The 23376-nt window shown below is 41.0% G+C and overlaps 1 protein-coding gene across 6 annotated transcripts in view; it reads right to left on the reverse strand.

Moving 5' to 3' along the window:
* Positions 1–9007: 9007 nt before the first annotated feature.
* TBC1D30 (TBC1 domain family member 30) overlaps positions 9008–23376 on the reverse strand; it is a 53209-nt gene continuing 38840 nt past the window's right edge. For 4 of the 6 annotated variants that reach the window (XM_032107061.1, XM_032107057.1, XM_032107059.1 and 1 more), the window contains 6 exons: positions 20786–20891; positions 15398–15510; positions 15085–15224; positions 13237–13443; positions 12978–13034; positions 9008–11659 (listed from right to left, as the gene is read on the reverse strand). In XM_032107061.1, coding sequence (XP_031962952.1) covers positions 10878–11659; positions 12978–13034; positions 13237–13443; positions 15085–15224; positions 15398–15510; positions 20786–20891 — 1405 coding nt within the window. In that variant the 3' untranslated portion in view covers positions 9008–10877. The remainder of the gene's footprint in view (positions 11660–12977; positions 13035–13236; positions 13444–15084; positions 15225–15397; positions 15511–20785; positions 20892–23376) is intronic. The other 2 variants (XM_032107058.1, XM_032107060.1) reach the window with 1 other exon arrangement.

Here is a 23376-nt window from a genome sequence, read left to right on the forward strand (position 1 = left end):
TTCCTATTAGTCAGTCCATTGTGCGAGAAAAGGACAAGATAAAACAAGGAGTTCCTTTTTTTCTTCTACACACATGTGATGGCTCAGAGTGGAGCACACCTCTGGAAGAAAAAATTACTGTATTTCTCTCACCATCCACAGTCAGTTTTGACTGCAGCAAATTGCCAGTGCTTCCATCTTCTCTGAGCAGCAGTGAGATACGCAGTGAGAAATTTTAACCTGCAGATAGTTCTGTAGCAGCGTCAGCTGTGTAGTAATTAACTCATATGACTTGTATTTTACTGGAGCTATTCCAACAAGGCCAAAATATAGTCTCAGATATGTAATTTTTTCCCTTCTGATGCTTAAATTTTCGGCAAAAAGCTTCTCGAACCGAAGCGAGCCAGAAACAATGTCCTCTTCTGGTTTGCAGTTTGGAGTGGGGGGTGTTTTTGTTGGTGCAGTCTGATGTTAGCAGCTAAGGCTCAAAAAAAAACTCAAACCCACTAAGAAAAACCCCACAGTTTCAATATCTAATGGGCCGGGCTTGTAATAGAGGGGAAAGACAAAAAAACCCCAAAAAACAAAAAACCCCAAACAAACAACAACAACAACAAACAACAAAAAAAAAGCCCCCCACCCCACAAAACTTGTTGAGGAGAAAAGTAGACATGAAGAAAAAAAATGAAACTTGTGGCTGGTTCATAATACAAGTGTATGTGTCAAAAATGGCCTTGATCACCAGATACTGCACTTAGGTCCTTGCAGTGTACTGGAACAGAGATAAACCATCCCGTTCTTTTTTCCTGGAAGTGTAGAGACACAGCACAGGTCTTGTATAAGAAGAAATAAACATGAAACGGAAAGCTGGATAAATGAAGTATTACAGGCGGGTCAGGTACCACTGTGGGTTTTTTCTTTTTTTTTTTTTATCATCTCTAGAAAATGCTTTTGATCTTTTCAGGGATGAAAGAAGGATGGAAAAAGGCAGGCAGGAAGGGAGACTAGATGAGACAGGCAGGTAGACATGAGGAAGGGACAGAAGGATGGACGGATGGACAGAGGAATAAAAATCCTTCAGTCTGCCAGCTTTAACAGTGGTGGCACCAACCTGGTGCCATGGAGACACTGCAGGAAGGCACAAGCGAAACCCACAACGTTTGTTTAGGATGTAAGTCTTTTCCTGGAGACCAGCAACAGCTTCTGGGCTCCACAGTCAGTACCAGCACCAGTGGCACTGCAGGGTAACCTGCTGGCAGGTGAACATGGTAAAACTCAATCACCTGCCTGCACAAACTGAGCTGCTGCAGCTTCATTACAGTGAGGATGCTTCCAGCTCACTTTTTCCTGATACTGAACTCCCGCAAATACCAGCCTTTCAGGTGTTTGTAGTGCTCTGGCCCCTCTAACACATCATCAAGGGCTGCACATGGCTTCAGAGGCCAGAGACCATCACCTTCTCCACAAGCTGCTGCCTCAGGTGTTGTCACTTCGTAACAGAGAGGGCAATGGTTAGAGCAAACTTATGATTACTTCAATTTAAATTGCAGTCAGTGCCCACTGTGCAGACTGGTAATACCTGTAGCTTAACAAATGTAACAGCTAAATGCCTGATGAACTGTGTGTCCTTGAAGGAAAAAGATATACAAAAATTTGTATGTTCGAAACCCAGATCCACTTCAGCTCAGATGGTATCTGAGCCAAGGGTCCTCAGATCTCATTTCTGTACTCACTGGCAAACAGAAGGACAAAAGCAAGTTGAGAATTGACACAAGAGATTTATTATGGGTTACCTTTAACATAGAATTTATATTTAAATTACATCACTGGTATCTTTCATCCTTTTTTCATTAATCTAAAGAAATAAGCCTCAGGTTGAGACAATTGCCTGCAGAGGGCTCTATCCTCTTTTTACATAATTACTGTATAATGGAAAATCTAACCACACACAGGTGGTGGGGTCCAGACCTCCCTCATCCACTTGAGAGGTCAGAACTCGAGGACAGAGCTTTTACACACTTCATGATTTACAGCCTTTTCAGTGGATGCACAGACCCATCTACAGCTATTTTTTAAACAAGGCTATTGTCTGCAACATTAGAGAGGTCAGTGCCTTCCCTTTCACCCTTTTCAAGCCACAGCCCACAGGATTAAACCCATCCATCCTGTGTAGATGGCACAGAGCCATGTTCTTGCATCTGAACTCAACTTTGCATCTGTGGTGCTGCCGCCTCAACAGGAGCCACAGGACTTGCCCCCATGTACCCTAAAACATGGTATACTCAACAGTAAAGACACCTGTTCATCAGGAGGAGAGCCACGGGTTGGAACTGTTCAGGCTTAAGGATTCTGGTCATCAACATCATTGGCTGTACAAGTGAAAAACAAATTCTGAGGTAAAAGTAATACCTTTCTTTGAAGTATATCTTGAAATGGAGACTAAAAGCAACTAACTGCTGAATTTCTCCAGGCATTACTGAACTAATCACACTTGGTCTGGTCTAGAAACAACCACACTCTCTTCAGGCACATCCTGATTTAATGCCCCAAATCAGTCTGTTTTTGGCTCTGCACAGGCACATCAAGATTTGTCCTGTGCTGAATTTCATTATCCAAAGGCAAGTAGGAGCTCTAGGTGTGCCAGACCAATCTCAGAGTTAATCAGAGTCTGATTTTAAGATTAATTTGACTAGATTTTTCCTCACATGTGGATTAACCAAGGGACACAGAGATGACATAAGCAAAGGCAGAATTCTAGGTGCTCTGGGAGTGCTGAAGCCAAACAGGGAAATTTTACAGAGCACCAAAGGCCACTGTTGCTGTGCTGCAGCTAGGCAAGGGTTGTGTTTCTTTTTAGGCATCTTAATAATATTTTGGTCCTGCTTTAAGAGCCTAAGTCCTCAAATGGATATAGGATGCTTGTTTTTCAAGTGACCTGCATTCAGCTGGTGCTTTTTCCTGGCAGTAAACTGTCTGGTGCACATTCAGTGAGGCTGTGTCTAGCCTGTGTGTTTGCTGCATGTGTTTGGTCACAGTAATTTGCAGAGCAAGCTGCTGAAAAATTGAACTGCAAATCTAAGGCTCATCTCATTTTGCTGGGATGCTGGCAATGACTGTGTCTGGATCATGCCTGTACCTGAGAAGTCACCATGTAATCATACAGTGGTTTGGTTTGGAAGGGAATTTTGAAGGCCATCCCCCTGCAACGAGCAGGAAAACTTCAAATGGACCAGGTTGCTCAGGGCCCTGTCCAGCCTAACCTTGAATGTTTCCAGGGTTGGCCATCCACACCTCTCTGGGCAACCTCTGCCAGTGTTTCACTATCCTCTTTTAGTTTAAAACCATCCCCCTTGTCCTATCACGACAGGCTCTGCTAAAAATTTTGTTCCCATTTTTCTTATAACACCCCTTTAGGTACTAGGAGGCTTCTATAAGGCCTCCCCACGTCCTTTCCAGCAACCCCAGATCTCTCCATCTGTCTTCATAGGAGAGGTGCTCCAGCCCATCTTTGTGGCCCTGCTCTAGATTTGCTCCAACAGGTCCTCATCTTTCCTGGGGAGCCCAGAGCTGGGTGCAGCTCTCCAGGTGGGGTCTCAGCAGAGCAGAGCAGAGGGGTGGAATCCCCTCCCTGGCCCTGCTGCCCACGCTGCTTTGGATGCAGCCCAGGACACGTTTGGCTCTGTGGGCTGTGAGTGCCCATGGCTGGGTCATGTCCAGCCTCTCCTCCACCAGCACCCCCGAGTCCTTCTCAGCAGGGCTGCTCTGATCTGTTCGTCCCCAGCCTGTGTTGATACCAGGGGTTGCCCTGACCCAGGTGCAGCACCTTGCACTTGGCCTTGTTAAACCTCATGAGATTCCCACAGGCCCATATGGAGTCAGTACTGATTGCTGATGACTGGCATGTGGACTTCAAATTCCAGTTCTCAGCGAAGGCAAGCAATTCTTCAAGGCACAAGACTCACATCTGGAGACCTGAATGTGGTTTTGTCAAGCTCCAGAAGTTTAAGACATTCATGTGTTGAGTACTCAGGTCTCCAGGGCAGCGCAGCAAGCTGGTAAGTATCTGAGAGGAGTTTATCAGTTCAGCTATATTTTGTTGAGGTTATTTTTTACTAAAGTTTGACAAAAAGGTGGGGTTTTTTCTTTCTGCCTTCAGCATGGAACAGCTCAGCTCCAGTATTTATGATAAAATACCTCAGCTGATTCATGACTGGCAGGAACTGGTTGTCATTGCTGGTGCACTCATAAAACGAGTTTCAACAAGGCACTCGGTGAATCCAGCAAGCTTTCTTCATCTGCCTGCAGCTGGGGTTCTGTTTGATGGCTCATTCACCAAAGAGAAAATTTATTATACCTCTGACTGAGAAAGAGCTTTTAGAGCATTTTAGAGTCCTGCTATGGGCACTGTTTGCAAAGACACAATGTTAGGATGTCTCCATGCTGTGGGATCACTGCACAAGGTTAGCAAGCTTACCATGAGGACTCAAATAGAGCAGAGAGGTTGCAATGTGAAATCAAAGGTGAACATACAGGAAACTGCTTCACATCTGGTTGAAAATGAATAAAAATAGGGAACATTAAGCTGCGGCTGTATTTCGTTTCACAGGAATTGCAGCAGTTGTGTTTGCGTGGAGCACCAGTGGCATCTAGTGACCATACCTAGAAGAGCACCTCGAATGGGTATGAGCACAGAAAGCCACCGTGCAGACTGAGCCAGGGCACACACATCACTGACCTGCTGGTGGATGATGGCTGCAAACCTGGTGCAATCTCTAGAAGCAGAATTGCTTCTCTGTGGCCAGACACTGTGCCACTTTTACAGAAGATGCTATCGTGTCTTGCCAACTGCAATAGTGAAATCCTCCCCAACTCTCTCTGTCATACCAGCCTGGAGGTTCAGCAGCAGTGTAGCACAACTTGCCTCTCACACGATAGAAGAAGAAGTGCCTCTTCAGCAAGAAACACTTTCCAGTCTGGATGGAAATCAGTGACTCAGCACTAGCTAGTGGGGATGGAGAACGTGTCCAGCAACACCAAGTCACCTGGCCCTCTGCCAAGCAGACAACAGTCCTTTTGTTCCCTCTGGAGAAAGGCCTTTTCTCCAAGAGCACTGGAGGCCAGACACTGAACAGTACTGTTGCAGCTGAGTGAAAAGTTTATTAGTGCAGCAGAAACAGTATAAAAATTGTCATACACAGTAATTTGGAGTTCAAAAGGGCACTAGGTTTGTCTAATGTGACTAGTAGTGTGGAACAAGAAGATGATCAGGTCTGTACTTTGGTGCAGATAGAGAAATAGACATACATTTATTTAAAAAAAAAGAAAAAAAACCAGTTTCATTAAGAGATGTCATTAGAAGAGTAAGAGAAGCTGCAATTATAAGTCACAGTTGTGAAAAAAATTGTACAATTTCTGACACTCTTTTTGGTGCCTGAAACTACAAGTTTGTACCTCGTAAGGTTGCACTCAACTCTCCTCTTCCTGAGCACCTGTGCTGGTTGCTGGTGAGCTGTAAATCTTTGGCCTCTCAAAGTCTTAATACTGGACTCCTATGCTTATACTGGGTGGTTGCTAGAGACCTTTCCTACTTTTCCTGAGAACAGAGTTACTTCCTTCTTGCTGGCCAAACGCCTTCCTTGCACAGCTGTCCTTGTGGTGGGTCTGCACAGACTGGTGCTTGCCCTTCTCTCTGGGTTTGTGCCCATGTATCACTTAGAGAAGCCACTGGAGCTGTTAGGAAGGGAAATCAAGGTGGAGGAACCATCATGGACAGTGAGCAGCAGGAGCAGAGCAACACCTCTGTGCCCAAAAAGGGCTGAAACCTGGCTGAGAACTACTGCCCATGAGTCCTTCATCACTGCACACGGTGTGATGCACTGGATCTTGGTTTTTAGCCATGTCTGACCCTCGGAGGGTCTGTGAGGCTTTCTAGTCCATTCCCACCTTCTGCCTCTTTGGAGCATCTCTCCAGCTACATCCCATGGCAGCTCCCCTGCAAGGGGAGGCCAGTCAGCCTGGAAGGGAGGAATCACCACAAGGCTGGAAGCTCAAGTGGAGCCCACAGAGGCAATCCAGAACCCAGCAGGAACCATCATGGCAGCTGCTGCATCAGGCTCACATTTTCTGGTGTTTATTATTCTTTTCACTCTTGGCCATGTGTCCGTTACTATTGTTCCTCTGGGAAGGAGGAAATTTTGCTTATGAATCTCTGTTTGTGGTCCCTGCTGTGCATGCAGCCGCCCAGATCAGCATGGTTTGCTGCGGATCAGCCGCTGGCCCAGGCATCCGTCTCACCTCCGTGTGATGTGCTCAAACCAGACGAATATAGATGACTGCCCCAAGGGAAGGCTGTCTCTGGATGTGCTGCATTCCTACAGGACTCCATTCTTGGTCATTTCCAACCATTAGTTGTCAGAGAAAAGACAATGGCTAAGCCAACCAGCATGGCTGTCCTTATCTTCCTGAAAACTCTCATCAAACACCCAGGCAACGAATACGAGCAAGGGTTGTGAGATCACAAAGGCAAAATACAAGCCAAACAGAGAGGAATAGCTGGAAAACTATTGAGTCCTGAGATGCAGGAAGCACCTGTCTTTTCTGATGCAGTATTCAAAAAATGAGGAAAGGATCAAAAAACTTCCCCATGTCACCAACAAATATAAAACATCAGAAAATCAACAAGTGAGAACAAAAAACCATACACATCCACAAGAGGAGACCCTTTTAGATGGCTCAGTGTGAAGGGAGCCACAGTGAACCTCATCAGAGGGCTCTCCACAGGCATCTCCCTCCTGCCAAGGCTGGCTCCTGACAGGGCAGGAGCAACCACTGGGCTACCAAGTGGGTGGACAACACCATTGCAGGATGTGGCACCTGGCTGGCATCAGGCAAGTCCATGAGCGCTTTGAACACAGGAAGGATGGGCAGGAAGCAACATGTCACGGATTTGTTGTTTACAACTAAAAAACCTAAAAAGCCACACAGGCACCAAGGAGTTTGCTTTCCCTCAAAACTTCTTGTACCTTTGACCTGGATGAGTTGCTCCTTCCCTCCTCCTAACCTCTCCATCCACATGTATCACCTCCAGTGCCACCACCATGCCTGCCTGCTTATTTGTGGTAAGCCAATGTGGTTTGATAGAGTTTTATCAGAAAAAGACGCGGAAACCTTTGTGGTTCTTTTTAAACCTGCGGTGAGCCAGTAAGAGCTGTGTGCTGCTGACAGGGCGAAGCAGAGCTGAAATGGCACTCTGCAGGCTGGGGGAAGCTGGGCCTGAGCATGGTCTGACACTGTAAACCACTTCTATGTCCTAAATCGTGTCAAATATCTTGTATCAGCCTGTCAGCTGGTGCAAACCCTGAAGGCTCTTCAGCGGGAAAAGGGTGTGCAGAAGAGACCCCTTCACATGTGCATTTTCCTGCAGTACACTGGATTCACCCCTCCCACAAAGGAGCACACCTTCCCAAGGATGCTGTTAACACAGAGGTGTTCAAAGGTGCCTGAGCAGCTTCTGGCTGCCTGAGAAACCAGTCACCTCTCCAGTCCCTGCTGGCTAATGGCACACGGGCTGAGGGTGTTTTTCTGGCCTGACAGCACATCTCAAAGCACTGGCAGGCCTCTACAACAACTTTGAATGAAACTTTCACCAATAAAAAGCAAGTAAAACTGGAGCAAAGCATTGACTAGGATAGGGATGCATTTGGATGAGTTTCCTATCTCTTCATACTTCAGTGGAGCTGGTGTCAGATGATAGTGGCTCCCTGCCACTCGGCCAGATGCTACTACTGCCCATGGATAGGCATGAGGTAACTCCTTGCAAAGAAGGTCAAGGAAAACTACAGTACAGTGAAACCAATCACCTTATTTCTGTACGAAAAAATCATGTTTAAAATAGATGTTGTGAAAGCTTGATACAGATTTTAAGTCTTGAATTTTGAAAATGAGCTTTTACCCGAATTGGAAATACCAGAGTAAAGGGCTGCATTTTACTTTTGCATGAAATAACATTTTGTTGCCTTTCTAGCAACCACTTAGGTTGTTTTGAATGGACGTAGGATTTTGTTAAGTACACAAAATTGAATTTGCACTATAGTTGCAGATGCGAATGAAATCAATTTTTGCTTACAGCAATTCTGAAAAACTTATCTCTACCATCTGCTATTTTTACTCTCAAAGCATAGACAATTTCAAATAATCTCTGAATAGCTATGGACCTGTTTCCACTTGCAGGACTGTAAGTGTCCACAAAATGGAATCAAATGCCTGTCCTTTGAGAGCTTTCATTTGATGATGGTGAAACACATGCTCAGAAGTAAAAGTCAACATGATCCTATTAAGATACTTTCCCCCCCAGCCCGCCCCCCCAAAAAAAAAAAAAAAAACTCAAGGAATTTTTAGAAACCCCAACAAACAGAAATGTCATTTGGTCAGATGGAAGAGAGCATTAGCACAAGAAGGCTCAAGGAGAACAAAATGTTTACGGAGCAGACTCTCACCATCATACTTCCCAGCACCCTCAGTGCTACGATGGCACTCTTCCTAGCACAACTTGCTTCATCACTAGACCTCATTTGCTGAAGGGATTCTTTAAGAAAAAATAATGTGAAATTTCTCCGTAATTCCCTGGTTCACTGGACCTCATCTTAGTGTTCTGTCTCAATACTAAGCAATGAAGTTGCTTTTGCTGTATGTTCCAACAGTATTTCAGGTAGAGAGTGAATATCCTTTGAGGTACAGAAATACCTTTGAGGTAGCTAACGTGACATTCTATTTTCTCATCAAGCAGTACTTAAAGAAAACTTCCTCCAGCAAGCATCACCAAACCAATGCACTGATTAGCTGTGGTTCCTTCACCTCAATCCCAACAGTCCAAGACCTGAGTGCACACTTGTAAATTACTAATCATTCTGAATCACTGGAATGTGTTGTTCTTTCCCCAGACCTATATCCATGCATAATTTTCTAATTTTCCACTGCTTACTCACTTTGTAAAATGGTGAAAATTCATGCACATACTCGGACCACTTTAGCAGGTTTTGCAGATTGACAGTCCTTTTATTTTACGGGTTCAGCATACAACCGCATGATGCACTGAAGCTAAGAAAAACTGGGGAGGATGATTCACAGGAAAATTTTTGAGAAGTCCATTTCTTCTAATTCAGCGCAGAAACAATTCACATTCAGTCCATAATCAGTGACTAAATTCTACATTATTTTAAATTTACTTAGTGCTGTAAGTAATTATTAGTGACAATACTACTATAGCCTGGAAATAAGGCAGGGGCAAGATCTGATCTACATCTGGTTTATATTTATAGTGTTCATACTTGTATATTATTTTATATGCATACACTTACATGAAACACAGCAAAATAAAACTGTCCCCACAACCATGAACAGAGTATATTGTACAGCTTATAAGTTATGGTATACAGTAAAACTGGTGTCACATACTATAGGCTATGGAATACATTAATAGACAATGATATATTAATTTGCAAATTTAACAAAGAATTTTTAAAAGTAAGATATTACATACAATGGAGCTGATTCATCATTACTGCTTTTACTCCAGTTTAAAATATTGGTCCTTTCATGCCACAGGAAGCTTGGAATTAAGGTAATGAATCACAGTCAGTACATGCCACTTGACAGAGCTGCAATAATTTAAGAGCAACCTGAATTTCTTGGAGTTTGAGTACTTGATTTTGCAACCCTGAAGTTGAATGACCTATATTTAGTTTCTCTGTCTGCCTGTGTTTTTTATATATATATATATATATATATATATATATATATATATAAAAGTACTTGTCATACGGTGTTCATCAGCTTTGCTTTTTGATTTGGAAATAAATACTCAGTTTATCACTTTCTTTCACACCAAAAAGGAACCAAGACATGGAAGCCCAAGAGTCCATCCCACTAACATAGTAGCTGATGTGTTGGCTTTTAATGGGAAGTGGCACTCAGTATCCAATCACTCTATTTATAGAATTTAAACCCCTAAACTACTTTGGAACATTCATATATTTTACCTACTGCTAAGCTGGCAAATATTATTTAGCTAGAAGTCTAATCTAGATAATAACTTTTAAATCCATTGAAGCCAAGATGCGTCAGAATAATAATCATACAACTACACAAATAGTTGTACCTAATTCCTAGTTTTACAGTGCTGCAACTCTCCAGCAGTACGTAACAGAAATGCATGTATGTACACATGTAACAGAGGAGCAAACCTGTGTTGTGGATGGACTTATGTCTGCTGCTCTCATGCTCAATGATTAGGTTTATATTAAAAATAGTATCAGCAGAGAATTGCTGTGGGAAGAGAAGCACAAAATGCTGCTCAAGAAGATCTGAAATCAGATGTCACGAAGTGACACTTTTGATTGCTAGGGCTGCTTGTGCGTCTGTTAGTCATGGCTTCTCCAGCTACTCCTGGAGTATGATGATGAGGTCTGATGGGGAAGCTGCTTAACAGTCACAAAAACTGTTACACCTTGTCTGCTGCCCTGGACAATTTGTCCTTCGAGCTCAGAAAGACAGAAGGCAGCCATGGGGGGCTGAGGGGTTAAAGGCAGCTGGTGATTTAATGTCTGAGTTAGACTTTAAGAAACAGTATGTTTCACATTGCAAGTAATTGTTTATTTTACACAGGACCATCAGAATCAACAATAGGGTGCCAGAGTGCATCTTCACTAATCTATCCCATAACAATACGGAAGTACAATTTTCAAAGACACATACTTATATATCTGGTAACCACTTTTGTCCCTGTTACTTAATTAGCAATTAGAAATGCTTTGGGACACACATACACATGCACACGTTAAAAAAAAAGGCAATACAAATTCTTTTGTTGCTGTCAGAAATAGTAAGTACCAGGTAGCACATCATCGTTTCCTGGTCCCACTGTTGCCACTGGCAGATTTATTGAAACTTCTGCTCATTTGTGGGAAGTGCACAGTTGGCGTTCTTTCAGTGGGGCCATATAGCCCTAAATTCCTGGCTGTAGCTGACTTTCGAAGAGGCTTGACGCTGGGAAAAGGATTGAAGACTTGTGGCTTTGGGTTCCCAGGCTGGGGAGATTTAGCCAGGTTTCCACTGTCTCTGGATGAAGTGGAAGACTCTGATAAGCGTGGCTGGCTGGACTGATGGGATGTTGACTCCACATCGGTTTGGGTATCTGAAGTGAGTTCCAGTGCTTCCAGTTTTAGCTGAACCATGGACATGTTTGTACTGCTGTCCATAGAGACTGGCTCAGATGACTGCTGGTCAGCCTTCCGAGTAGTCCTGTCATCCAAACCACCTCCTTCTCTTTCTCCAAAGTCAGAAGGTTTGGAAGCCTCCTCCTTTGCACCAGGACTACTTGATTTACAGCTCTCACTCTGCTCATCTATCAGTCCTACGGTATCCCCGTAGCCCAGCTGGCCTTTGGCCCTAGCGATGTTCTTCCGGTGAACTCGTATATGAGTGCGCCACGGAGAGTTCAGCTTTGTTTTAAGATCTTCTTGAGGAATGGGAGACATCTTCCCCGTAGCATGGCTTGGGATGTGAATAACAGCATTTTTGAGAGACCTGTTATTCAATTTCATCTTCTTTCCTAAAAGGAGGTGGTTTATCACTGGGGAATGGTTTACCTGAGAAGGGAGGAGGCTGGTAACTGGCCCCTTGTCTGAAAGAAAGCATTTAACAGAAACACAGTATTATTAAAGAACCAAACAAATTAATGTTCAAAGGATCCACCACCAAATTTGATACTTTTCTTGAGGTATAGCAAAGGTTTGTAGGACTGAATGTATATAAAAAAAAACCAATCCAAACTTAAAAATCATCACTGAATTTCACTTATGTCTTAAGAGTTGAACACAAAGCTGCACCTTCCATGTAAGGATTTTCTGTCCTCCCTCACTGCTTTCCACCTATGGATAAGTCCTGAGCCAGGGGTACCATGAAAATAAATAATTTTAAAAAATAGCTTCTTGATTTTTGGAATTGCACTAAAACTGATAGTTTAACATTAATATTGGCTTCTGATCTTTCCCTTCTCCTTCATTTCTCTTCCAACAGCAAGAGGCAATTCAGTCTCCATATGAGGTCAGTCACACAAGCCTCTCCATGAGGCTTGTGCGACTGGAAAATGGAAAACGAATTAAAGTACTTTTGATGGATAAACCACGTCTTATGAAGCCAGAGGAGTAGACTCAGAATTACTGATTAGATGGCAGTTTGATTAAGTGACAAACCCAGCCCTGCATCATGATTAGTAAGATTAGAAAGATTTGTCTTTGGAAGGTAGGGGTTGGCATCCTTGGGAATCAACATTTTACTGTTTGCACTGTTTCTGCTGGCTACAGCCTTTGTTCATTGCAAATACTTCACTAATATTTTTTTTAAAATTATTTCTAAATCATGTAAACAAAAAATTGCAGCTCCATATATTCCAACACTCATGCTAGCACAAGTTTAGACAATCTAGAAGAGAAATAAAAATTCTCCACAGCAACCCACTTGCATGGTTCAATGCTGACTTAGAAAGATGACACCTAAGTGGAAGGAATGAGCGGGGCGGACTGTGTTCAGCTTGTATACCCAGTAAAACCTTCAGCTGTGCATTTTATGCCAACCCCTGTACTGCTGGGTCTCACAATTGGGGAGACAGACTCCATAACATGGATTGCTAAATAAGGGACTGATGTCCAGCTCAGTCCTCACAACAGTACCATTATGGCTAGGGAAACTGCCAGCCACAATGGAACATCTAAGCCGGTTCCTTCAGTTGCATAATTTGCCATGCCCAGCTGAATTCAAAGAAGTTTGGATAACACAGACCAGCTAGGAATCTACCTGCCACATGATCTGAAGCTTCCTCATCTCTGCATTCACTTTTTCCAGTGCATCAGTATGTCAATTCCAAGAATGCCAAAGATTTAAAGTTTTTAATCAGGGAGATCAACACAATGCACCCAGATAGCAAAGCTACTTTTAAATACCATTGTTTACTTGGTCCCTGGGACCCAAGAAAACCCCAGGGTCATCATCTTCAGATCCTGACAAAAGAAGAAAAAATATCACTTTCTCATTTTCTGTCTGCATGAAGTGGTACCCACTTTATGACTAATGTTATATATTCCATCAATCTTTCTTGTTTTGTCTGTTTGGTTACATGTAAAAGAACATCATTTGCCTAGCCCCCACTGATGAAGTTAGTTTGTAATAAATCAGGAAATGAAGCATGTTTTGATGTGTTACCTGCTCTGATATACACATGGTGAACCTGCTGTTGCTGCTTCTTCTTTATCCTGGAATATTGCTTTTTCAGTGCATTAATATCAGTGGTCATACGCTCCATCATCATGCTGTTAAAAGCAGTGTGATAGTCACTTCTGCAAGAGTCTATTGCTCCTGGACTTAATTCTGCAATGTTACTGGAACCAAGACTTTGTTCTTCATTCTGATCTGTAGAAGGAGAGAATAAAGTGGAGGTGAGGAATAAATTAGTGTACTCAAAAGTTCTGCAGATTATTTCCAAAAGAAGTCTGTGTCTGATTCCTATCATCTTATTTAACTGTAGTCTTTAATTAAAAATTTATTATAATATGTATATTTAACTAAGCTGCGCTATTTAAAATAAGAAGTATTGTAAATAGTACTACTGCTTAAGAATAGCAAGGCTTTGAGGGGAGGTTAAAGAGTACAAAAGTCAATTAACATGGCAATGCAAAGTTATAAGAAGAGTTCTTCAAGTGTTCAAAAGTACATCAAGCCACCATTGAAGTAATTCAATAACAGATTATTAAAGATACTCTGTTGTCATAGAGGCCAACAGAGCAAGTTACAAAATACATTACAGTCAAGCAGGCATGAGATTAAACAACCAACCTTAAGCTACCAGCAAGAAGCATCAAGAAACAGAACACCACAGAGAGAAAGCTGCTAGTAGCAACAAAAGGGTTAGGCACAGAGCAGCTGAGGATCAGACAACTTGAGAGTGTCTCTGATCAACAGCTGCAGAGCAACAGCAGCAGGGCAATTTATTTTCACAGCTGTTTCTGATGCACCACCAACCTGGCACTCCAGGGTCAGGAGGATAATTCTTTTTCAAGGAATGTTTATTTGTCTTTGGCTTAGTTTGCAACAGCAGTTTGATGTTCTGACTAAGTGCTAGTTTGAAGCAGCAGGTAGAGAGTCCCTCAGGAAGGGAAAAACAAAACACCACAGCAATCGAGAGCAAAATTGCAGCTTACAGGTCTCAGCAAAACCGAGACGCAAGAATGATGAAGTGTAAACAGCAACTGCTACATCAGTTTGGGGTTTTTTTGAGGGTGAAGGTGGAGGTCAGTTGGGGATAAATAAAAATGGCCTCTCCTAGGATATTGTGAAATTACTGTTGACCCAGTACCGTTTCATAAAGGCTGCTGCAAGTTAACAAACGTTCTTTGCTTTTCTTGTATGGATCAGCATTTTATACTGCTTATAGAGAATTTGCACTGGTGTACATACAAATCTGTCAAGAAATTTTCAGTGTGGAAGGATTTGAAAAATAGTGACATTTTGTCAGAACACCCCAAACCATACCAATTTTTTCTTAAATGTGAATATATCCAAAACATACAACAATCTGAAGGTTTGACCAAAAGGGCAGTGAAATCACCTGCAGAATTCACTCACTGCTGATAGGTTCCAGTATTTGCCATGCATATACTAATAAAGGTTGAGATCATTTATTAAAGGTACACCTTTCAGAAAATGCTGACTATCTAACAGCTGACTCAGAAATATGCATGGATTTAGGGTGGACTTTTTTTCTCATATGCTTCTTTTTTGTGTGTGGGCAACACTATGGGGTTGATTTGTTAACCATTACAGTAGCCAAATCCTTACCTCACACCATCATTTACTGTACACCTACAGCCTTCCAACTCAGCTTTGAAGACATCTTTATGGAATACAGAGCAAGTCATTTGGTACCTGCTGTAACCTCTATGTGCACAGAAAACACATTTTCCATAGCAGCTTTCACAGACAGAGCTGCAGACAATTTCTGCAAGGTCATAGAGATTTAACTATGTTTTCCAAAATTAAAAAAATCACTTTTACCTTTCACCTGTTTTTGGTATTTTTGGAGCTCTGGTGCCAAAAACCCACTTAATGGTCCAAGACAACCAATTGCATTAGCAATTGAGTCTTCATCATCTAAGTCATTCTCTTCATCACTGTCTCTGGTTCTGCCTAACCTTCTGTCAAAAGAGAACATAAGAGAAATAAAAAAGATACATTCTTAAATGTGAACATTACAGAGCATTTTTATCTTTTTTAGACGCATACAAGGCAGGATTCCACCTCCCTTTTCACCATCTGTGGAGGGTAACCAATAACCCTATATACCATATGCAGTGCATTCCAAACTTACCCTGAAAATGAAGTTGATTTTACTGCTGCAGGGAAAGGAGTAATATTGTACGTGTATTTCTCCCTTAATTCTGCCAGTTGTGGGAAAGGAAACTGAGCCATGGTGTAAACAGTCTAGGGGGGAAAAAAAAGGAAACTTTAAAAATTTTCGCTTTAATTAGCAGTCTCACAAAAGATTTTTCCATGAACAGACTTCCACAGTCTTGCAGGATTAAAGGCTGCACATTCTTGCACATTCACATGCTGTAAGAAAATGGTCTAGTTTTATGATTCAGTCAGTATTTCCTGTAAGAAAAATAAAGACTGACTCGCTAGAAAAATACACAGCTCAGTTAAAAAAAAACAAAAAGGAACTGATAACATGAGCTGTAGGATCCTTTTCAACTCCCATACTCACTTAGTAATTTTTGTCAACCCCTCCCTGCCAGTACACCAGAAATGCTCCTCCAATTATTATTTCATTTACATGAATGCATCATTTAGGATTTGGGGATCTTTCCAGAAGACCTATGTTTTTGCTCAACTATTCAACAAAGTATTAGCACTAGCAGAGATGGGAAGGGGCAGATCCTCATTGATGTGGACAGTTAGCTGATTCATTATTTTACCTGAGAAGCTCAAGAGCTTATGTGAAAGAAATCATGCCAACACAAAAATTATAGCTAAAGAGGAAGGATCCAACATTACCCTAGTTTTCTTCCCTCAGTTTCTAGTTTTGATTGCTGGTTGGTTTTGAGGGGAATGGTGAGGTTTGGTGGGGTAAAGGTAGTTGTTTTTCTAAAACAAGGTAATCAAAATACTAATAGATATTCTCAATCAAAGAAGATACATAGTTGCAGATGCATTTCCTTTCAGCATTACTTTTGCTGTAAGTCACCAGCCAACCTGGCATAAAGATGCATTACATTCATTGCAATATCACAGCTGATTTGTTCCTACCTACTTTAGTTGCCTTTTTTTCCCCTGCTTTTGTTCACTACTCAGAACTTTCAAATAACTGCCAAATAATTCATTGGGAGCCTCAATGTCAGAAGAAAAAAAAACAAAACCAAAAATATAATTTCCCGTTTCTCTGAAAATTTCCACACCCTGAAAATTAAGTATCTTTTGAAAGACAGCAACATAAAATTTTCTCATTAGCTGTGACAGTAAATCTTCACTTACATATTTTTTTCCTGTGCTATTAAGTCAGTGGCATTTTCATCCGAAGGCAAATGACCTCAATTAAGATGAAAGGAAATTCTGAACAGTTTCTACATAATCCATTCTTGAACTATGTCTTGTCTATGCTAAATACACTAAGGAAAATTGCAAACGTGAATTCAGTATTAGACATTTCCTGACATAAGGAGGAAAAAAGTTGCCCTAATGGCACTGATGTAAGCACTGAGGAGCAGGAAGGACACTCCTGTCTGAATCAGAGACAGGGCAATAGTGCACCTCAACAGGCTTCTGTGTGAGAACGCTTTTACAGTTCGAGCCATGCACAGACTAAGGCAGATGCCTCCAAAAATACAGAGCATGAACTGAAGTTTTGCCACTCCATAAAACTACAATGCTACTGTGAAAGAAAAATATTCTCTAGGGCCTGAACAGTGATTTCCCATCAGTCTAGCAGACAAAGGAATTTTATGATCTGGAGAAAGACCCACCTCCAGCCCAACATGTCTACCTGCTTGTTTGATCTCCACCATACTCTCCTGCTAGGGTTTTTTTTTTTCATACGTTTCAACTCTCTCTGGAGGTTTGTCTGGAATTTATTTCTACTCTTTATGTCAATGTCCTTCTCAGGTAACCTGTTCCATATGCTAGTTACCCTTTAAGTGAAACAGTTGGCTCCGAGTCCTCCATTTACTCCTTGCACCTACTGTTTCAGATTACGCTTTTAGCTTTTGCCTGTCTCCAATCTGTGTCTCTTCCACATCTTCTACAATTTCTTTCATTTAGCATACATATTTTTAGCTTAATTATTGTTATCAGGCTATAACTGTAGGCCTCACCACCTGGCTAAGAGATCCACAAAATAAATTTTATGCCAGTGCAAGTTCCACTGAAAATTTTAAAAAAATATTGTGAACCAACACCTGTGATATCCTCCCAGCAACACTTCAGAGTCAAAGCACTCTTTTTCTAGTTTTTACACTGCTTTGGATGCCATTTGGTTAATTCTGGGGAACTGTCCCAGAGGGAAATAGCCTACACACACAAAACACAATGCAGCCAAACTTAGCATCTTATTTACAGCTGTAAGGGACAGATCCTGGGAACAAGAAAAGAGACAAGGAAAAAAACCCTCTATTCTCACCTTAAATCATCTGACAATCCTTTGCCTTACCCTAAAAAAACAAAGCCATCTACACCCTCAGTGGAACACCATATGGAAGGTGATAGGCTGTGGCTTCCAAATAGGGTAAGCCATTTTGCAGACAACTTACCAAACACACTTATCTCAATAGCTGCTCCTCACTGCTTTAAGGCTCTCCTTTCTTTTCACTTTGACTAAGAACACAAAACAAAAAGCAAAAGCAAAAACAAACCCAAAAGAAAACAGACAAAGTACTACTCAAGTAGAAAGCTAACAGCGAATACCATTAAATCAGGGTAACTGCCTAGGGAGATAGTCCAAAATGCTAGAGTACCTCAGAAAGATTACTCCCTGTTCCCCTCCCTTCCAGTAAATACAAAGAGATGCCTCTCCTCCAGTTCTCATCTCCTCTGTGCTGCAATGTTTCTGGGTGTACAAACTGAATAAGTTCAGCTGCTTATAAAAATGCTCACTTTCTGAGAAGGCATGAAAGCACAGACTCAGTCTAGCACACTCTGTTTAGAATATCTGCAGACACCTGGTGTACAGCCTTCTGTCTCCATATTGGAACCAATACATACCCAGTCTAGAATCTGATCTGTACAGCACTCACCCTTTATTCACCCAAACTGTTCAATCTGAAAAAGGAGGAAACTGTAGGCTGGCTTGCTCCTCCAATGCCTCCATGCTCTCTTCTCTCTTTAGTAAAACATTAAAAACTCCTGCCACGCAAGGGCCAAATCTGCAAAAAGCTTTAAGGCTGCCATCCTAACTGTAGGTACTGTCTGCATGGGAGGGATAAAACTGCAGCAACTGTACACGCTGCTGGAGAGAATGAGGACATGAGCCCCTGTTCTATTTTAGACATCTGCTCTGTCAACACTTCCCTTGAAGGATCAGTTGTACCTCCCTCCTCCAACTCCCAAAAGAAACAAGGCTCTTTGAGCACAATTTGTTTTCCAGTGGTTGAGAAGTGTCTGTTACTCTGGCTTAAGTGAGCCTGGACAAGTAGTTTAGATGTAAATATAAGTGTTATGCAAGTCTAAAGAGAAGTGAGATGATTGCCGCCAGCGAACTCTACTGAAATGTGTAGGGAAGGCAGATTTGGATATTACTCCTTTCCCACAGTAGGATACTAATCCTTGGGCCATCTTGTAAAAAGTATTAGATGTAAATTCATCATTCTGATTTTTATTAGGGGAAAAGAAAGAAAAATTGAAAACAAAGCATCTCTGGATGGCTCCTCTGAAAAAGCTTAAAGCAATTTAAAAACCAGTATGTTCAAGCAGCCTGGACCTTTTCATTAATGCAATGGTTCATATTTCTTAATTTTTTTCTCCAATCAGATACATGGTAGCATTTATATGCTCTCTTGTACTCTTGTAGTGCTTTATTCTTTCCACTTAGGAAAAGTGGACTCTTTACTTAGGGTAAAGAGGGCCTAGAGTAAAGACCTCAGAGATGGCTACACTGCCAGTGCCTGCCTTTGACTTGAAGAATGCTACGCAAACTATATTGTGGTTTCTTCAACTGAGAGGACACACATAAACCAGATCCACTGCTCCTCCATACACAGTATTAAACCTGTCACATTCTCCATATCAATGGCAATGCCATCCTACCTTAACACTCCTGTCAGTGCAACCAAATACCCACTTATACTATGAACACACATATGTATTGTGCCAAATACTCATTTTATGTGGAAGCACAAAAAAGATTGCTAATTTGCTAGTATTTTAATTGCAACAGTTAAAAAACAAAAATATCCTTCCATCCCTCCAACCAGTAAGTTACCCATGCCTTATCTTCTATTACAGTAGCAAAGAAAGAAATCAACAGTCATGAAAGACCACCTCAGCTTTCCCAAAATCATTCTTATTCACAAATGCCACATCTTGATTTTGTACCGCACTGGAGACCAGGAACTGAAACATAATGAGAAGATGTCAGCTTGTGCTGCCCTCCTTACACATCCTCAGTATCTGAACTGTCTTTTGAGGAACCTTAACACATTTTTAAAAAGCACGTGAGTACCTTTGACCAGCTGCATTTCCATTTTTGAAGCAAAACAAAGCCACAACACTCACTCCTCCCATTCCTAGAGCTTCCTCATCAGACAAAATAACAATGGCCAAAATAATAAAACTAAAAACAATCCTTTACTTCAGGGCACTACTTAACCAGACTAGCTAAGTGTATTTTGACACTTCCAACAATAGGTAATAGAAGTCAACTATTCTATTACCTGCTAACAACTGTTATTAAACTTGTGTAGCTTTATAGACTGACTTTTTTCCTTCCCCTAAGACAGGTACAAAGTTTCAGGTGAATTATGTTCTCTGTACTTGCACCCATTTAATCTCTATGCTCTAACTCATCAAAAGGAAAGTTCCAGAACTGTAGCACGAAGTCCTTATAAAACAGCTAAGTAGACAACACCTTAAAAATATCACAAGAATAAGTATAACTGTAAATAAATAAATTGTATATGTGATACTAAAGGCCCTTTCCTTTCCCAGAACAATGTGGGTCTTTGTTCTCATATGCTTTAAAAACTCAGGGACTGCAATTATGTACAAATGTCTTTGTTTACAGTACACTACTGATTGTTCATGGTTTGTTTTTTTTTAAACCAGAAAGGACTTTTTATACACTTCTCACTTCATAAACTCTTATTTCCCACAGTGTCTGCAGGATGAAAAGGACAGAGTGTAATAAACAACTGACCAAAACATAAAAATAAGGAAAAAGAATACCCTAAAAATGGTGACTACTGAAAGATTCTACATCTTACTTGTGTAAATCCAATTGGGCATAATATCACAAAAGACTTTCAATTGTCAACATAGGATCAGTTTTTATTAAATGAAGCCGAGTGGTTCTCCATATTGCATATATAAAATAAGATTCTAGCTCTAACTGCAGATCATCTACTTGTTTCATTGACATGCCAGCTCAATCCAGTTATCTGAAACTTTTATTCTTGGGAGAATTTAGGTTTCTGCAGTATCTGAACAAAAATATAATTTGTTAGAAATTAACACAGAAAACACAAAAAATAATTACATCAAAATTACTCACCTGCATAAGTTCATTGCTGTCAATCAGACTGTCTTCAAGCATCTCCTGGGTCAGCTTGCCCATAGTACTGTAAAACTCATCCGCAGTTTCACAACACTCAATTTGCCTACATCAAAATACACGCTGGCTTTTATTTTACTTTTACATATGATTCTACGCATTCAAAACAAAACAGATTTTCTTGTCATCATAAAATATGCATTTCCATTAGACAGCTTAACTTTTATTTGCAATTCTGTCTAGACTTCCAAGTAAAACAGTGCACACAACGTTGGAAAAGGTGCAGCAGTAAAAAGATGCACTAAGTACAGCTTACTGTCCTGACTCCTCATGATAACAGATTCATGTATCTCCGGACAGGCTATTCCCTCTGGCCCTTTCACTTCTACAGCACAAGAATCAATAAACCTTGCCTCCTACTAGCACAAGGGAGTTCTTTCATCAGCTCAAAAAGGGAACATAAAGATTTCTTAACTGCCTTATCACCCATTCTTCACCATGCACCAAATGGCCAAATTCACTGGCTGAACTTTCTTTTTGTCAGACAGGAAGATACTCACTGGCCAGAAACCATTCCTGTGGAATAAATTAAGTATAGGTGCATTCATATATGTCATTGTGTTAAAAAATAATTAACATAATGAAGAATGAAGGAAAATTCACTCATCATATTTGTGAATGCTACTTCTAAATTAGAGATGGGAACTGTTTTGGTTTTGGTTGTTTGTTTGCTTTGGTAGTATGCTTTTGCTTGTCTTGTTTTGGGGAGTGAGGTCCAATTGGATATTTTTTCCACACTTTTCTTTAAATTCCTAAAAACACAGAATCATTCTAAACACACAGAGTGTCACTTAGAGGAAGAGAAATATGAGTAAAATGCTTTTGTGAGTTGATGCTCTACATACATTAGGGTCAGCTGCTAAACACCTCTCCTGTCAAGTGAAAAATTTGTTTTACTTATACCCCAAGGAAATGCATCAATGGCTACATATTGTAGCCTCTCCTCTAAAACACAGATGCTGGAATGATGAAAAAAAACCACTGCCTTTTTTCTTAAGCAATAGAAGAAGCAGCTTCCCTTGATCTTTAGCATCTGTACCTAACAACCGCTGAACTATGAAACTCCTACTGAAATCTTAACGTAGTTTGTTTAAAACAACGATAACATCGCTAAAAAAATTTAAAAATTAGTAGAAACAATGGGTATGTAGCCGATTATCACCAACTTATGGCTCACCTGCCCTGATGCCTTCAGTCTCTCATGACCCCCACATACTGCTTTCTCCACTGCACCTATGATTAACTTCCCCGTTCCTTCAGTCTCCCTCAAAACAGAAGTATGATTGAGCCACCCACATTTTAAAAATGCACTTCTCACCCTATTTTCATTTCGAGAATTACTCTTGAGAAGTGTGAAGATCATGAGACTATGAACACTATTTCAGGCCCCACTTCTGTAAATGTCCCCTGTTCTAGTTCTAATGGTAGACAAAGAGAAATAAAAATATCACAATCTTCTCCCAGCAAAAACAGTGCCCAACCTTTTACCAGACCTTCTCCCATTCCCCACAAACAACAGTTACAAGATGTGCAGTGTGATCAGCTTATTCTCTTGGAGACATTCTTATTTATTTCTTGATTCTGTTCCTTTCAAGTTTTAAAAACACGTTTAATTTTTCTTTAAGCTTTACGGTAAAATCTTCAAAGTCGTAACTTCCTTTTTTATCATGTTATGAGCACTAATATTCACAATTACAGCTTTTAAGTGCACAGAGATCCACTGAAAGGACCTTTTATTGAAAACACTACGTGACTACATAGAGATTAATCCTAATACAAATGATTCATGCAAGTTTCATTCATGAACTGACTATAAAAAAAAGCTCTCAGGAAATTATTATTCTAATTATTATTCTTCAGATTAAAAATTAAATGTACTAAACAAAGCCTCTTACAATGCTACCTGCCTGCAGTGCTAATTTATTCAGAAAGAAAAAAGGAAATGAAACCTCCAAGGACAGAACTGAACATAAATCCCAGTGGTTCAGTTTCAGAGCAAAAACTGAAGATGAGCTTTAACAGGCATCACAAGAAAAAAAATCGATGCAGCTGCTGATGCCAGCTAAAAAATGTTTCCAGCTGAACTAACATCTGCTTGACCTGTCACAGCTCACAGCTCCCACCGAAGCCAATGACAAAATTCATTTCTCTGGGAGCACTGTAAACTCTTTGGAATGCAAATATTTGCTTTGACAACGGAGGAGTTTAAAGAACTAGCCATCTCTTGTGTTCTGGCCATGTGGTGAGTTTCCAAGGCCATAAAGGACTACAACAGAAAGTGAGCTTGAATGTGCTTAAAAGCAGAGAATTTCCAGAAAATTCATTTCCAGGCCTTAACAGAAAAGACTTGTGTACTACAAAGTCATTCTCTTAGTAACTGAACTCTTCTACTGGGCAAAGCCAATGGGCTCAAACCCTTAAGTCTCCTTAAGTGAAACCAAGGGAATTAACACCCCCAGTTTCAGGTACCCAACTAAATTAGCTGATCATCCTGAAGTCTATGAGTGTGTCTTTACACAGGGTATTTACCA

This window comes from Corvus moneduloides, chromosome 4, assembly GCF_009650955.1.
Source record: "Corvus moneduloides isolate bCorMon1 chromosome 4, bCorMon1.pri, whole genome shotgun sequence".
In the NCBI taxonomy this organism is placed as follows: domain Eukaryota; kingdom Metazoa; phylum Chordata; class Aves; order Passeriformes; family Corvidae; genus Corvus; species Corvus moneduloides.